This window comes from Gorilla gorilla, chromosome 17 (assembly GCF_029281585.2).
Source record: "Gorilla gorilla gorilla isolate KB3781 chromosome 17, NHGRI_mGorGor1-v2.1_pri, whole genome shotgun sequence".
NCBI lineage: Eukaryota > Metazoa > Chordata > Mammalia > Primates > Hominidae > Gorilla > Gorilla gorilla.
The window spans coordinates 38,359,080-38,376,498 of NC_073241.2; the positions used below are offsets into that span (position 1 = coordinate 38,359,080).

Genomic DNA, 17,419 nt, shown 5'->3' on the forward strand with positions numbered 1-17,419 from the left:
AGAGGGTAATTGTTGAGTAATGATGCATACAACAGCATACTTCCCTTTCTTGCTGGGGGTGTAGCTTTTCAGTTTTCTTGTTTTACTTTGACAGTGCAAGGGGAACTGAAAATAATTTCCATTGTATTTATCTTAGTTCAGCTGAGGGCTTTATGAGACAGTGGATGGGAGGGGCAGTAAGACGGTGATGAGATAAAATATGTGTGTGTTGCACTGACTGTCTATAAAGTTATCATCCTTTCTTCATGAAAAAGTAGCATTTAAATCTGGATGAGTTTATAAAGGATTACAAAATGCTGATTTATAGAGTAAACTTTAAAATATGAAAGACTAAAGACTAAAAGAAGGGTAATGAAGTAATGTAGGCTGTCACTTCTCTAGATTTGCATTGTTGAAAATTTAACTTTGGACATCTTTATAGATTATTTTAGACCTACAGAAACTACCCTCAACTCTGTGGCTACAGATAGAATATGAAGCATCATTGCTACATCAGTTCTTACTTTCTAGATATTGTTGGTGTGTCATAATGTTTGAGGCTGTATTTGTAAGTCTTGCAAGTGTGAGAAAGAGCCGTATCTTTTGACTTTATACTTCAGATTAAGGTTTTGTAATGTTTCTTCTTCAAAAGGCAAGTGAAGCTGTCATCCTCATTCTCCTAGGCCAGACACAAACATTGACACGTCAAGGTTTTTTTTTTTTTTTTGGCCTGAGTCTCACTTTGATGTCCAGGCTGGAGTGCAATGGCGCGACCTCGGCTCACTGCAATCTCCACCTCCCAGGTTCAAGTGATTCTCCTGCCTCAGCCTCTCGAGTAGCTGAGATTACAGGCGCCCGCCACCATGCCTGGCTAATTTTTGTATTTTTAGTAGAGACGGGGTTTCGCCATGTTAGCCAGGATGGTCTTGATCTCCTGACCTCGTGATCCGCCTGCCTCGGCCCCCCAAAGTGCTGGGATTACAGGCGTGAGCCACCGCGCCTGGCCACATTTTGTTTTTCTCTTACTGTTAGCTTATTTGTATGATGCAGCCTGTGTCCAAAGTTTTGACTAAGGGAAGGATGGACCTGTTCCCACTTAGGGAACTTGAAGAAGTGTTTCATTAGCAGACTAATGAGGAAACGTATTGTCTAGACAGAGAGAAAAAAATCCCTGGTTCCCTGAAAAGATTAGATTGCAATTTGTACCCCTGAATTGAGTTCAGGTTTTTACAGCTCAGAGAAGTAACAGCAGGTGGTTGCAACAGCTTGTGATGTTGGTACATTGTCGGTAGAACGTGGATGATTAACATGTATAACTTACAATTTTTTAAATCAGGGAGTATTTTATAAAGTGCCAACCTGATAAAATATCCTAAATTCTACAGCTACCATTCATTCCTTTTTTCAGAGTAAGCAGCAGGTAATGTTGACATTAAGCTCTTCAGCACAATACAAACACATTTCATGTACAGGTATAGATAGCCATGGTGAAGGCACAAAGATCTACAAGGATTTTTCTTTAGTAGTTGTACAAAAGAATATTACATTTTGTGGTCTGTACAGTGTAATAAACCAGCAATAGGGACAACAACAAAGAGAATCTAAGAAAGAAGACTATGCCTAAGTATAGGGAAAGTTTAGAGAATCATTTTTAGACAGGACACATTTTGCAGTAGTGAATCTGGTAGGTTTTCTGCCTAAGAGGCTCAAAGTAGCTCTAATTCAAATGCCTGAGGCCAGCAGCGACTCTGAATGTGACTGTAAAAGGGTTTCTGGTCACTCTGTCGCCTTGGGTCGACTCTAAGTCTTGGGCTAAGGCCAATGGGAAGGGACCATCGCTCGTCAGCCTGCAGCTTCATAAAGGGAGAATCAGAGACGGCCGTGGCTCAGGGCACTGCACGGACACTCTTGCAGTCACGGTTGATAACGTGGAAAAAAAAAACCAACTGTGTTTTCTCCCCATCTACCAAGTTCTCCTCGATGAATCAATAAAGGGAGAATGAATAATGGGGCTCCCACCTGGAGAGATTCTGCTGCAGTGTCGGCAATGAGAGTCGGTGGTTTGGGGGTGGGATGCTGCGGGAGGCTGTATTCAATGACAACAGAAGCTACACAACCAAACCTGAGGGGACAGAGGTAGCCAGAGGCTTGGTGGTCGACACAGAACGGGACAGACGGCAGCGAGATGGAACTAGAGACTCTGCCTCCTACCATGGCATGGGGCTGGCAGTCAGGCAGTCCGGGGTGCCGCTCCGTCGCAGGGTGGCGGCAGCATCCTCACAAGAGCTCATACTGCTTGAGGTGCATCCGCTGGATGATGTCGCGGCAGTCGTTGAACACCCTGCGGATGTTCTCCGTGTCCACGGCGCAGGTGAAGTGCGGGTAGCAGTAATGTTTGCCGTCACCGGTGGCCGTGCTGATCCTCTGCAAGAGAGAGCGTGTGCACTAGCCCTGCGCGGCCCCAGCATGTACTCTGGGGAAGGACTAGGCCACGCTGAGCAGGTGCTGGAGGCTTTGGTGATGGTGGCCTGCTTGTTTTGCATGGGAGCACTTAGAGGCAGGAATGGTCTCAATGCAAGCATCGGCTGAGGACCCAGATAACCTTACCCTTATCATTGCCCCCAGGAGGCTGAAGCAGCACAGATAGGTCAGAGAAAGCCCCGGCAGGCAAGTCAAGGGAGGAGCTTCCAAAAACGAAGGTCTGAACAGAGTTTTCTGTGACAATGGGAATGTCCACTGTCTGCCCTGCCAATATGATAGTCGCTATCTAGCTGATACCACCAAGGGGCTGATTTCTAATTAGCTAATTTTATTTTATTTGTTTATTTATATATTTTTGAGACTGAGTCTAGCTCTGTTGCCCAGGCTGGAGTGCAGTGGTGCAGTCTTGGCTCACTGCAACCTCCACCTCCCAGGTTCAAGGGATTCTCCTGCCTCAGCCTCTCAAGTGGCTGAGATTACAGGCGTCCATCACCATGCCCATGCCTGGCTAATTTTTGTATTTTTAGTAGAGATGGGGTGTCACCATGTTGGCCAGGCTGGTCTCAAACTCCTGACCTCAAGTGATCCGCCCACCTCAGCCTCCCAAAGTGCTGGGATTATAGGCATGAGCCACTGTGCCCCACCTAATTAGCTTGTTTGTTTTTTTGTTTGTTTGAGATGGAGTCTTGCTCTGTCCCCCAGGCTGGAGTGCAGTGGTGCCATCTTCACTCACTGCAACCTCTACCTCCCGGGTTCAAGCAATTCTCCTGCCTCAGCCTCCTGAGTAGCTGGGATTACAGGCGTGCGCCACCACGCCTGGCTAATTTTTGTATTTTTAGTAGAGATGGGGTTTCACCATGTTGGTCAGGCTGGTCTCGAACTCCTGACCTCGTGATCCGCCCGCCTCGGCCTCCCAAAGTGCTGGGATTACAGGCGTGAGCCACCGCGCCTGGCCAGCTAGTTTTAATTAAATGTCCATATGTGCCCAGTGGTTCTGTATTGGACGGTGCAGCGGCCCCGTGGCGGCCTCCACACAGGGGCAGTTTAGCATCTGCTAAGCAGGGTGTCCCCTGGTTATCGGGGGAACGTTTGCTGCCTTCTGGGAGAAAAGTGATCTGTTGTCAAGTACCTGAGAAACAGGGTTAGACATTATGAATCATGGTTTGTGGGGACACCTCAGTGATGTGCTAATGTGCACTATGAAGCTAAGTGCAGTGGGTGTGGGGACAGGCTGTTAGGGCCAAACTGTGTTCCCTGAAGTTGTGTGGAATCCCTGACCCCTGGCACCTCAGGTATTTGGAGATAAGGCCTTTACAGAGGCAATTACGGTAAAATGAGGTCATTAGGGTGGGCCCTAATGCAATATGACTGGTGTCCTAGAGAGAAGAGGAAACCAGGAGGATGCAGCCACGTGCGAGGGAAGACCCCGCACCTTGATTTCAGACTTCCAGCCTCCAGAGCTGTGAGAAATACATTTCTGCTGTTTAAGACACTCAGCCTCTGCGGCACTTTGTTATGGCAGCCCGGGCAGACTTAGACAGAGGTCCTGTGGAAGCTCACCTTCTTCCTTGGTGCCACGGGAATCCCTGGGCCTCCTCCTCATCCCCTCCACTCCTTTTTCAATCCTGGGAAACAGCCTTTAGAGAGCTGCTTGGACCACAGAAAGGGTATCCTAAAGATGTCATGAGGTATGAAACTCCTCACAGGGGGACAGACCTATTTTAGCAATAGTCAGGCTTCTCTTGAGCGTTAAAAAAAAAACTTATGGACACTAAAATGAGTAGGTTATATATATGTATTTTTAATATATATATATTTTATTATACTGTAAGTTCTAGGATACATGTGCACAACGTGCAGGTTTGTTACATATGTATACATGTGCCATGTTGGTGTGCTGCACCCATTAACTCATCATTTACATTAGGTGTATCTCCTAATGCTATCCCTCCCCCCTCCCCCAACCAGTTATATATCTTTTTAATCCCAAAGCACCAGGTGAGGTATTTGGCACACACACAGTAAGTGTGTAGTGAATGAATGAAAAATAGGCTTTTGGCTGGGTGCAGTGGCTCACACCTGTAATCCCAGCACTTTGGGAGGTGGAGGCAGGAGGATCACTTGAGGTGAGGAGTTCGAGACCAGCCTGGCCAACATAGCAAGGCTGTATCTCTATAAAATTTAAAAATTAGCTGGGTGTGGTGGTGTGTGCCTGTAGTCCCAGCTACTCAGGAGGCTGAGGCAGGAGGGTTGCTTGAGCCCAGGAGTTGGAGGCTGCAGTGAGCTATGATCTTGCCACTGCACTCCAGGCAGCCTGGGTGACAGTGCGAAGCAATGTCCCAAATAAACAAACTAAAAAAGGCTTTCTTCTGTAATAGTGTGACTATTCATCCCTGCCTAGAGCTTTAAAATTAAGGGAATGGAGTCATTACAAAGGTCGTTGCTTCAAATAGTTTTGTTTTTGTTTTTATTTTGAGATGGAGTGTTGCTTCTGTCACCCAGGTTGGGGTGCAGTGGCACAATCATAGCTCACTGCCACCTCAAATTCCTAGGCTCAAGGGATCCTCCCACCTCAGCCTCCTGAGTAGCTGGGACTACATGCCTGTGCCACCATACCCAGGTACGTTTTAAAATTTTTTGTAGAGATGAGGTCTCGATATGTTATCTAGCTGATCTTGAACTTCTGGCCTCAGGTGATCCACCTGCCTTGGCCTCCCAAAGTGTTGGGATTACATGCATGAGCAACTGCATCCGGCCTAGATGTTTCTAATCTTATTTAAATGCCCAACATATGCATGCTTAATTAACATTTAGTTCTCATTAGAATAGCATTTTCTTGTGTCTTTATGTGCTATGGTCTTACAAAATGCTCCTTAAAAAAGGGATCCCTTGATCTATTACAAACTAAATTCCCTTATTGAAGAGATTTGCAATGCACATTAATTGGCTTAAGTAAAGGCTCTGAGAATCTGACAGACTCTCAGAGAGAGGCAGAGGAACCTCTCTTGCTGTATTTAACATAGCATGTCCCAGATTTATTCAGCTGCAGAAGCTCTCCGGGTATTGCCATGCACTTACGGCCATGCACTTCTGGGGGAACTCTCGTCCTCTGAACTCACCCTGGGGCCTTGATTTCTCCTCACTGTTACTTTCTAACTCACTATAGGATTCAAGAGTCATCCCACAGGGGTGTGCTGGGAAAAGGGTGGTGAAAGGCCAGGCTGGAGTGCCGGTCCCCATGGAAAGGCCCCACAGCCGAGGATCAGCCCTACTGCTACCTGGACTAAGATCTTGTCCACACGTGTTAAGTGCACTTGGAGTACTACCGGGAACACGCCCTTGGGAATGCCTTGGCATGTAATAGTTTGAAGCGAGTAAAAACTCACAGCTAGCTATACGCTGTAGGTTATTTCAAAGAAAATAATATAGACAGATAAAGCATATGTGGCAAGTTTTTGCCAACTGGTCAATTTGGGTAAAGACTATATGGGAGTTTTGTTTGTTTTGTTTGAGACAGAGTCTCGCTCTGTCGGCCAGGCTGGAGTGCAGTGGTGTGGTCTCGGCTCACCGCAACCTCTGCCTCCTGGGTTTCAGCAATTCTTCTGCCTCAGCCTCCAGAGTAGCTGGGATTACAGGTGCATGCCACCACACCCAGCTAATTTTTTGTATTTTTAATAGAGATGGGGTTTCACCATGTTGGCCAGGCTAGTCTCGAACTCCTGACCTCAGGTGATCCATCTGTCTCAGCCTCCCAAAGTGCTGGGATGACAGGCATGAGCCACCGCATCCGGCCTGAGTATATGGGAGTTATTTGTACAAATCTTCTGCCTCATATGTAAGTTTGAAATAATCTCAAAAAGCTGAAGAAAAAAAAGTAAATATCTGAATTTGAGCACATCCATTTTTACATAAACCATCAGACGTTAGTGCTTTTGGATGGAGGAAGAGTATGGGTGCTTAGACTCTGCTGAAGGATGCTGTCCTTTTTGGAAAATACAACAAGTGAATGAAGTCTAGCCCATCCAAGTGCCATTCCCTGGGACGCTGTGTTCTCACCCAGGCTCTGCTGGTTGGAAGCTTTGTGACCTTGGGTGAGAAATCTAACCTCTCTGAACCTCGGTGTGCTCAGCTGTGAAATTAAAGTAACATACCCTTTGTCATCTCTCGTAATGTTAAGGAAGATTAAATGAGATCATCAAGGAGTAATTTGCATATTGTAAGAAAGAAAAGATTAAGAAGGGAGGTAGAAAAACAAAGGTTAACAAAATTGCTTACCAAAAACAGGTCACGGATAAAGAACTTGGCTCTTGTAACTTTGGGATCTTCTCCTGCATCTGGTGTTGCTGTAGAAATGACAAATGGAACTTTATTTAAGCAACATGAAACAAAGATACAACTCTACGAAAACACAGAAGGAATTTCAACGTTAGACTGCTGTATATTCACAGCATTAAAATACATGTACAGCAAGGCAAAAACAAACATGTACTTTTTTTTTTAAGAGACGGAGTCTCGCTCTCTTGCCCAGGCTGGAGTGCAGTGGCATGATCTCGGCTCACTGCAACCTCCACCTCCTCGGTGCAAGCGATTCTCCCACTTCAACCTCCCTACTAGCTGGAATTACGGGCACCCGCCATCACGACTGGCTAATTTTTGTAGAGACAGGGTTTCACCATGTTGGCCAGTCTGGTCTCGAACTCCTGACTTCAGGTGATCGGGCCACCTTGGCCTCCCAAAGTGCTGGGATTACAAGCGTGAGTCACTGCTCCCAGCCAAACATGTAATTTTCATTGCCCTCTTCTCCTACATCATTTTAATAGTTATTGCTCTGATAAAACTTTTCTCTGGGGGTGCTATGGTCTCAATGTTTTTGTCTCCTCCAAATTCATATGTTGACTGCTAATCTCCAATGCAACAATATCAAGAGGGGCAGCCTTTGAGAGGTGATGAGGTCATGACGGCTCCGCCTTCATGGATGGGATTATATCCTTGTAAGAGGCCTGAGAGAGACCCCTCACCCTCTCCACCATGTGAGGAGGAAATGAGACAGTGCCATCTATGAAGCAGAGAAACCCTTACCAGACACTGAATCGGCTGGTGTCTTAATCTTTGACATTCCAGCCTCCAGTACTGTGACTAATACATTTCTGTTGTTCATAAATTATCCAGCTGTGTTAGTCCATTCTTGCATTGCTATAAAGACATACCTGAGACTGGGTAATTTATAAAGAACAGAGGTTTAATTGGCTCATGGTTCTGCAGGCTGTATGGGAAGCACGATGCTGGTATCTGCTAGGCTTCTGGCGAGGCCTCAGGAAGCTTCCAATCATGGCAGAAGATGCACAGGGAGTGAGACATCTCACATGGCCAGGGCAGGAGCAAGAGAGAGATGGGGGAGGTGCTACACCCTGTTAAATGACCTGCTCTTGCAGAACCCATTCACTATCTTGAAAACAGTGTCAAGAGGATGGTGCTAAACCATTCATAAATGATCCACCCCCAAGATCCAATCACCTCCCACCAGGCCCCACCTCAAACACTGGGGATTACAATTCCACAAAAGATTTGGTTAGGGACACAGATCTAAATCCTATCACCAGCCTAAGGTATTTTGTTACAGCAGCGCAAGCAAGACAGGCTGGGGTGGGGGAGAAATCCTACTGACCAGCCTGAGCCCCAGAGCTGCCCTCCCTGCAGAGCTGTTGGGAGAGGAAAGCTCGGAGCCTTCAGGCACAGGAGCTGGGCCCTGGCCTCCCTGGGGGCAGCACTGGCAGGGCCTCCATGGACTGCCTCTCAGCTTCCATCAGCCTCCTCTTCTGAGACTCCCCTTCCCTTTTCCTGCTCCCCACTCAGGCATGCGGAGCACCCAGATCACTGTGGCCGACCCTCTAGCTCTAGGCCTTTCTGAGGCATTCTCCCCCGGAAGAGTCCACGTTCATGTGGTCATATCATTATTTTCTGTAACCCCACGAAATCTGAGATCTAGGCGACACAGCTGAGTGTTCTTACCACTCTCTGCCTTCTCTGTTGCAGGGTGTGTGAGGCTGTGAGGACACTGTTGCTCACAGATTCATAGAAGGGAAGGTGCAGCACCCAGTGACGGGCAGGGGAGGGCACAGCACGCGCTGTGGGGGGGTGGGTGGGTGCAGCACCCAGTGAGGGAGGGGAGGGTGCAGCAACCACTGTGGGTCTCTGCCTGGGCTGTGTTCTGGAGTGGCTGGGGAGCGCCCATGTCATTTATCTTGGCGGGGGTGGGGGTCACTGACATACTCTGGAATGCCCAGAGTGTCCGTGTACCATCTGAGGAGTTCTTTTTTCTTTTCTTGAGACTGAGTCTCACTCCGTCACCCAGGCTGGAGTGCTTTTTTTCGTTTTTTGAGACGGAGCCTTGTTCTGTTGCCCAGGCTGGAGTGCAATAGCGCAATCTCGGCTCACTGCAACTTCTGCCTCCCGGGTTCAAGCGATTCTCCTGCCTCAGCCTCCCGAGTAGCTGGGATTATAGGTGCTGGCCACCATGCCTGGCTAATTTTTGTGTTTTTAGTAGAGATGGGGTTTCACCGTGTTGGCCACGCTGGTCTTGAACTCCTGACCTCAGGTGATCTGCACGCCTCAGACTCCCAAAGTGTTGGGATTACAGGCGTGAGCCACCACGCCTGGCCTATCTGAGGAGTTCTGGCGTGTGTGTTGTCATGCCAGCATCACTACAATGGAAACAATGAGCACAGCCAGACCCTCCCTCAGTGTCTGCATTCCCTCTGCAGCCCTCCTTCTCCAGGCAACCACCGATGTGCTTCCTGTCACCATGCATAAGTCTGCACTTTTTTTTTTTTTTGAGATGGAGTCTCACTCTGTCACCAGGCTGGAGTGCAGTGGCACGATCTTGGCTGGTTCAAGTGATTCTCCTGCCTCAGCCTCCTGAGTAGCTGGGACTACAGGCGCACACCACCACGCCCAGCTAATTTACTTTTTAGACATTTACACAAATGCATTCACATGGTGTGTAGTTTTTGCTTTGATTCTTTCTGTCAGCATAATTACTGTGAGTTTCACCCATGCCGTCACATGGGCCAACTGTTAGTTCCTTTTAATTGCTAAGTGAGAGCTGACGTTGGAGTTGATGGTGGTCCCAGGCTTCCAGCAGGTGCTACAGATGCTCAGGGATGGGTGAGTCTCTTGGGAGGGGCAGGGCACCGATGGAGATGATGCATGCTGCTGGGTGAAGAGCAGTCACTGGGCCTGGCACCAAGGCAGCAAGCCAGGGTCCCCTCAGCCCCTGGATGGAAGCCCTTCAGCACCCGCGGCTGGGCAGGTGGCCTTGGCTGTCAGCCAGTGGTGGTGCTTCTCCTTGGTGCTCCTAAGCGGGTAAGGTTGTGTCTCAGAAGGGTGACTTTGGTAGTTCACAGAATGTTCTGGAAAGGTGAGTGACCAGCTACAGGAGGTCAGGCAGGAAGCTGTGGCAGCTGCTGAGATGAGAGGAGTGAGGGCCTGGACCACAGCCATAAGGAGGGAAAGAGGGAAGGGCCTGGGGAGGCAGACCCTGTTGGAAGGACCCCCCTGGCCGCCGAGCCACTGCCTGAGCTGAGTGACGGGAGGTGGCAAGAGGTGGTTAGCGGGAGAATTAAAGACCCAGCTTGCTGGGAAACCGGAAATGCCAGCCACAGAATGCGCAGCAGAAGCCATGCTCTGATGATGTGCCATGGGCAAGCGGCACCCGGCCTCAGTCCTGGAAAGCACATCATCAGGCTGCGGGTAGAGCAAGGCAGTGATGAACTGCAATGAGATTTCCACTTGATTTGGTCTCAGGAAGAGCCTGGACCTTGACCTCATGCTGAGTGACCCTCTGGCAGGTGCAGAGACTGCTGGTGGCTCATGAAAGCAGCTGGGTCTGGTGAGACCACAGGCAGAGCTGGCGCTCAGGCCCATTTCCAATGTCCATTATTTATTCCTATAAGGAAATATGTAGCAGTAGGATTTTTTTTCGGGTCTTTATGACACAGGTGATAGCAGTAGGATTTTGTTGGAAGGCCCCACATGGGTCAGGATTTTACTATGAATATACTTATATAATGCCTCTCCCATGAGGGAGAAAAGAACATTGAACATAAGGAGCAAAAAAGTTTAATGACAAATGCAAGTTTTCTTTTCCCTCTTCATTGAGGATAAAAAATAAATTTTCCAAATCTTAACTATATTTTCCAGGAAAGTGTCTTTTATTCTGCGTTTTCTAGTTTGGAATTCAAGATGTAAGAAGCGGCGTTATTTCACCTTAAATCACTCCTATGAGCCTCTGGTAGACCTGGTGTTCACTGGAAACTGAAGTGTAAGCGACTGGAAACGGAGTGACCAACTCTTCCTGGTCTATCTTCCCAGCTTTAGCACCGACAGTCCCGTGCCCTGGAAACCCCTCAGTCTCAGGTGGCCTGGGATGGCTGCTGGCCCTGGCTGGAAATCCCCAAGGCTGCAGCCACAGCAAGGCTAGAGACAGGAGCAGATAAGCGCGGCTGCTGCCAGCACGGGCTTGGGGACAAAGGGTGCACGGGTTTGGGGACAAATGGTGCAAGGACTGCCTTGCCTGCATGACTCTACCCGTGTGGCTTTGAACACGCTATCTCTCCTCTCTCAGACTCTCTTTCCAAGGGAAAAAATAATAGAAACTACCATGCAGGGTCATCCGAGGGTGAAGTGAGAAGGTCTGTATCAAGGACTAACAAGGCACCTGTCATGTCACACCCAGCCAAAGGCACTAGAGGGAGAGCTCATACCAGCATGACACAGTCACACCCCAAAACGGCTCTTTCTTCTGCTGCATGGTTTCAATGGAAAGTCAAACTCGGAAACATTTACAAATGGGATCCTAAATAGGACATTGTAACACTCTAGTACTTTAGGATATGGGCAGTAGAAAGAGAATTGATTTAAATAAAGTGAATTTCTTTGATTCATCAGAAGTATGTGAATTAGAGTTACAGGACTATTAATAAAACAATTCTATTCCTCAATCATAAGAATGTGTTTTGAAATCTTACCGTCTTCAGGAACAGTATAATTTGCATATTCTGGGAAATAGTCCTCAATTTTTGATTTCCCTGCCAAGACTTTTTCTGCCAGCATATCTTGTTTGTTCAAGAACAAGATGATAGAAATGGTCCGTAACCACCTAAAAAAGGAAAAATAAACATACAAATTTCACATACACTAGTACATGAAAGTGCCTCTAACATAGAAGTTGCTAAATTAGAAGAATACCATCGTCTTCCTAAAAATGTATAGGATTCAAGAAAGTTCAGTACACCAGTATCCTCATTCCATCTGTAAAGAATGATAAACAAATATAGGTACAGGTTGAGCATCCCTAATCCAAAAACACAAAATCCAAAACTTTTTCAGCACTGACATGATGCTCAAAGGAAATGCTTGTCGGAGCATTTCACACTTTGGATTTTCATATTAGGGATGCTGGACTAGTCAGTATAATGCAACTATTCCAAAAAACAACAACAACAAGAAATCTTAAACACTTTTGGTCCCAAGCATTTCGGATAAGGGATACTCAATCTGTAGTTAAGCACTTTCTAATTCAGTCCCATGGGGGATACAGATTTATTGGAACCAAAGCTAAGATTTACTTATGTAATGAGTTCACTTGAATTTCTGTGGTGTAATTTACCAATAAAAGGTCGGAAAACTCACATTAGAAGTGAAAGTGTTAACAACAACAAAGTAATATATGACTCATTAGCTAATAACACGGAGCTTAACATGCAGCTGGCTCGGTTCTTCTTCCGCCTCCATCACTTCAAAGGAATCAAGCTAACTGATTAGTCTACAGGAATCTTACTATCAATTAATAACACAATCTGGCCAGGTGTGGTGGCTCACGCCTGTAATCCCAGCACTTTGTGGGGCAGAGGTGGGCAGATCACGAGGTCAGGAGTTCGAGACCAGCCTGACCAACATTGTGAAACCCTGTCTCTACTAAAAATACAAAAAGTAGCTGGGCGTGGTGTGGTGGCACATGCCTGCAGTCCCAGCTACTCGGGAGGCTGAGGCAGGAGAATCACTTGAACTGGGGAGGTGGAGGTTGTGGTGAGCTGAGATTGCACCACTGCACTCCAGCCTGGGGGACAGAGCAAGACTCTGTCTCAAAAAAAAAAAAAAGAAAAAAAAACCCACACACACAATCCACTTTCCCGTCAAATGGAAATAGCTTACCTGCTTCTTCTAGTAATAAAATATATAACCTTTGTAAAAACAAATCTTAAATTATAGAAAAACATACAGAAAAAAATCAAATGTAATTATACCCAGAAACAATTACTACAGAAGTTTTATGTTTTCATGCCCAAGTTTTTTTCTGTCCTCACACATACTTAAAAACGAGACCATAGTGTTTTAAAATCTGCTTTTTCCTATAAGAAGATTGTGGTCATTTTCCCACTTACACATATAGTGTTTATAAATAAATTCATAATAACTCTATAGTATCCTTCTGTATACCTGGTATTTCCTGACCCTGTTTCTTTCCTATTAACAGTCTTATTACCACAAATTTGAGGATGGTTGTTGAACATTTCATACAAAAACACTTTTCTGATAATCCAAAACTTTTACAAGGTAAACTTGTTTCCTCTCCTCCTTGGTAATATTTCTTCCAAAATATTTCAGAAGAAACTTTGATTTCTAACTATATATGTATGTATTGTGTGTGTGTGCGCTAAATATTCCTTTCTGAAATAATCACTTCTGCCAATCTGCAATGCTAGTAGTTTCAAACATGATTACGTGGTGATTGTGAGCTGTAAGGGATCTTAGAGATCATCTAGTTATTAGTGGATGTCCTAAACTGGTACTTTATTTATTTATTTTCAAAATTAAAAATTTTTTTTTTTTACTTTTTGAGACAGAGTCTCACTCTGTTGCCCAGGCTGGAGTTCAGTGGTGCGATCTCAGCTCACTGCAACCTCCACCTCCTGGGTTCAAGCGATTCTCCTGCCTCAGCCTCCCGAGTAGCTGGGATTACAGGCGCCCACCACCACTCCCGGCTAATTTTTGTAGTTTTAGTAGAAACGGGGTTTTGCCATATTGGCCAGGTTGGTCTCGAACTCCTGATCTCAGGTGATCTGCCTGCCTTGGCCTCCCAAAGTGCTGGGATTACAGGCATGAGCCACTGTTCCCGGCCCCTAAACTGGTACTTCCTAAATTTTAAAAACCAAACAAAACCTATTTTGAACCCTAGATATAGAGTCATCCCTTGATACCCATGGGGGATTGGTCTAGGACTCCCTGTGAAAACCAAAATTTGAGGAGGCTCCTTATATGAAATGGTGTAGTATTTGCATATAAACCATGCACATCCTCCCATATGCTTAAATCATCTCCAATTACCTATAATACCTAACAGTGTAAAAGCTGGGTAAGTACTTGTTATACTGTATTGTTTATTTGTATTATTTTTGTCTAACTTTTTATTTGCTCAATTTTTTATTTTAATTAATTACGTTTTTTGAGACAGAGTCTCCCTCTGTCGCCCAGACTGACGTGCAGTGATGCAATCGCAGCTCACTGTAACCTCCGCCTCCTGGGCTCAAGTGATCCTCCTGCCTGAGCTTCCCAAGTAGCTGGGACTACAAGCGCGCCCCACCATGCCTGACTAATTTTTGTATTTTTTGTAGAGACGGGGTTTCAACATGTTGCCCAGACTGGTCTCCAATTCCTAAGCTCAAGCAATTCCCCCGTCTCAGCCTCCCAAAGTGCTGGGATTATAGGCGTATGCCACTGTAATCTTGTATTATTTTTTGTTGTTGTACTGCTATCTTAAATTTATTTTTGAATATTTTCAATCTGTGGTTGGTTGAATCCGCAGATGTGGAACCTGAAGATATGGAAGGCCGAATGTAATCTTAGCCTTTCAAAACAGAGACTTAAATTTTCTTGACAAAGAACTATCAGAACTTCATCAAAGAATACTCCACATTGGCCGGGTGCGGTGGCTCACGCCTGTAATCCCAGCACTTTGGGAGGCCGAGGTGGGCGGATCACGAGGTCAGGAGATCAAGACCATCCTGGCTAACATGGTGAAACCTGGTCTCTACTAAAAATACAAAATATTAGCTGGGTGTGGTGGAGGGTGCCTGTAGTCCCAGCTACTCGGGAGGCTGAGGAATGAGAATGGCATGAACCCGGGAGGTGGAGCTTGCAGTGGGCCGAGATGGCGCCACTGCACTCCAGCCTGGGTGACACAGCGAGACTCTATCTCAAAATAAAACAAAATAAAATAATAAAAAAATTCCACATTTTAAGTATATCTATACAATAGATGAACTAAAAGAGATACTTCGTACGGTTCTGGATTTATCAGTAAAGAGAGTGTGTGGGTGTGTGGGTGTAGGTGTGTGTGTGTGTGTTTTGAGACAAGGTCTTGCTCTGTTGCCCAGGCAGGAGTGCAGTAGTGTGATCTCGGCTCATTGCAACCCTTACCTCCTGGGCTCAAGTGATCCTCCTACCTCAAGCTCCTGAGTCACTGGGCAGGTGTGCACCACCACACCTGGCTAATTTTTGTATTTTTTGTAGAGACAGGGTTTCTCCATGTTGCCCAGGCTAGTCTCCAACTGCTGAGCTCAAGTGACACACCTGCCTCGGCCTCCCAGTGTTGAAATTACAGGTGTGAGCCACAACGCCTGGCCTGAGCGTATTTTTAACAAAAGAAAATTTGCAATCCAATGGTGAGACTGAATTTGCTATTTTTGTCACCTGTTGTTCCAGATGCTTTCAAAAAGATCCAGGGACTCTCTCAGCCTGTTGGTGTTGTTATCTTCTCGAATCACCATGTTGTAGCTACTGCAGGCTGCGACGTAAATGATAGCTGTGACATCTTGGTGGGGAGAGAAAGGAAAGCACCTCAGTTAGACATCCTCACTGGGGAGTTACAAGAAAGTACACACCCAGCAGCTACTCAGTTCCACAAAAACATTCATTCAGTGATAGGACTATTCAGTCACAGAACAGCCTGCAGGTGTGCCACGCACCACTGGTTGCTTCAGTAATGCACTTGATGAAGAGCCCACCCCAAAAGACAAATGTAAATTTGGGATGCTTAAGTGCTTTTTTTTTTTGAGATGGAGTTTCACTCTTGTCTCCCAGGCTGGAGTGCAATGGCATGATCTTGGCTCACTGCAACTTCTGCCTCCCAGGTTCAAGTGATTCTCCTGCCTCAGCCTCCCTAGTAGCTAGGATTATAGGCATGTGTCACCACACCCGGCTAATTTTTGTATTTTTGTATTTTCTTCCGAGACAGAGTTTCACTCTTGTTGCCCAGGCTGGAGTGCAATGGCGCAATCTTGGCTCACTGCAACCTCCACCTCCCGGGTTCAGGTGATTCTCCTGCCTCAGCCTCCCGAGTAGCTGGGATTAAAGGCGTGCGCCATAACACCCGGCTAATTTTTGCATTTTTAGTAGAGACGGGGTTTCACTATGTTGGTCAGGCTGGTCTTGAACTCCTGACCTCAGGTGATCCACCCGCCCCAGCCTCCCAAAGTGCTGGGATTACAGGCATGAGCCACCACACCCGGCTAATTTTTGTATTATTATTATTTTTTTTTTGACAGAGTCTCGCTCTTTTGCCTAGGCCGGACTGCTGCAGTGGTGCGATCTCAGCTCACTGCAAGCTCTGCCTCCCAGGTTCACGCCATTCTCCTGCCTCAGCCTCCCGAGTAGCTGGGACTACAGGCACCCACCACTGCACCCGGCTAATTTTTTGTATTTTTAGTAAAGACGGGGTTTCACCTCGTTAGCCAGGATGGTCTCGATCTCCTGACCTTGTGATCTGCCCCCCTTGGCCTCCCAAAGTGCTGGGATTACAGGTATGAGCCACCACGTCCGGCCTAATTTTTGTATTTTTAACAGAGCCCCAGTTTCGACATGTTGGCCAGGCTGGTCTCGAACTCCTGACTTCAGGTTATCCGCCCTCCTTGGCCTCCCAAGGTGCTGGGATTACGGGCATGAGCCACCGTGCCAGGCCCTTAAATGCTTTTTTTAATGAGATTAGTATCTAAGGAAGGAGCATCATAATCTATAAATGCTATACTTTACATACTAGTTAGAGATTATCTAATTCAAAAATAGTTAAGCACAGCAGTGCTGAGTTTTAGAATTCACTCCTATTTTCTTGAGAGAGCATAAAAAAATCACCGTTAAAGCACTGGATCCATTTTCTCCTCTCATCCCTCTGGCCACCAACATCAAACATGCTGTGGAAGAGCAAGAGGAACACAATTATTTGGGGGAAGCAGGGGACAATGGCACACGTGCTTGCTTTCCTCTTTTGCTATCAGCAGGTTCCAGCGTTCACACATGGGTCTTGAGTCAAGCTCGGGTCACTGGCCTGCACCATCACTCCCTGTGTGATCCTGGACTGCAAGTGGCTCCACCTCTCTCAGCCGCAGTCCCTCCTCAGTCACCCCACAGTGGGGCTACAGGGGTGAGAGATCAAGCAGACAGCAGCCGGCAGTGTCTGAGGTCCCACAGTAGGTCCTTAATAAATCCAGTGGTTACTAGCTCAGTAATGGTAGAGGTTACCTCCTCAGACACTCAGGCCTCTCTGAGTACAGGCTAAGTCACTGCCCAGGGCAGATCCTTCCTGTGATTTGTTCCAGCTCTCAAGACACTGTGTCTTCCCTCCCCTGGAGAATTGAGAATGGCTCCTTGCTGATCTGTCTACACTACATGCATCTTATCTCTAGCCACCTCTGCCTGGTGACCTGCACTGGGTCTTGATCACGCCTGGATTCAGTGCAGGCTGCTCTGCCCAGCCCGAGCTGCTTCCCGGTCTCGCTCAGCCAAGGCGACTTCAGCCAGTTCTCTCAGAGTTTCTCAGCTGCACCCTGCACTTCATCAGGCCGGCCCAGGCCCCTCTTCTCACAGCCCCTGCTCAGCGCATAAGGCATTTCTCCCTGGGAGAGTT

At 46.8% G+C, this 17,419-nt stretch overlaps 1 protein-coding gene across 5 annotated transcripts in view; it reads right to left on the bottom strand.

The window, feature by feature from the left end:
• Window positions 1-671: 671 nt before the first annotated feature.
• GNAL (G protein subunit alpha L) overlaps window positions 672-17,419 on the bottom strand; it is a 189,361-nt gene continuing 172,613 nt past the window's right edge. For all 5 annotated transcript variants that reach the window (XM_031003599.3, XM_019014025.4, XM_055368435.2 and 2 more), the window contains 5 exons: window positions 16,648-16,706; window positions 15,211-15,331; window positions 11,487-11,617; window positions 6,736-6,803; window positions 672-2,403 (listed from right to left, as the gene is read on the bottom strand). In XM_031003599.3, the coding sequence (XP_030859459.2) occupies window positions 2,257-2,403; window positions 6,736-6,803; window positions 11,487-11,617; window positions 15,211-15,331; window positions 16,648-16,706 (526 nt within the window). In that variant the 3' untranslated portion in view covers window positions 672-2,256. The remainder of the gene's footprint in view (window positions 2,404-6,735; window positions 6,804-11,486; window positions 11,618-15,210; window positions 15,332-16,647; window positions 16,707-17,419) is intronic.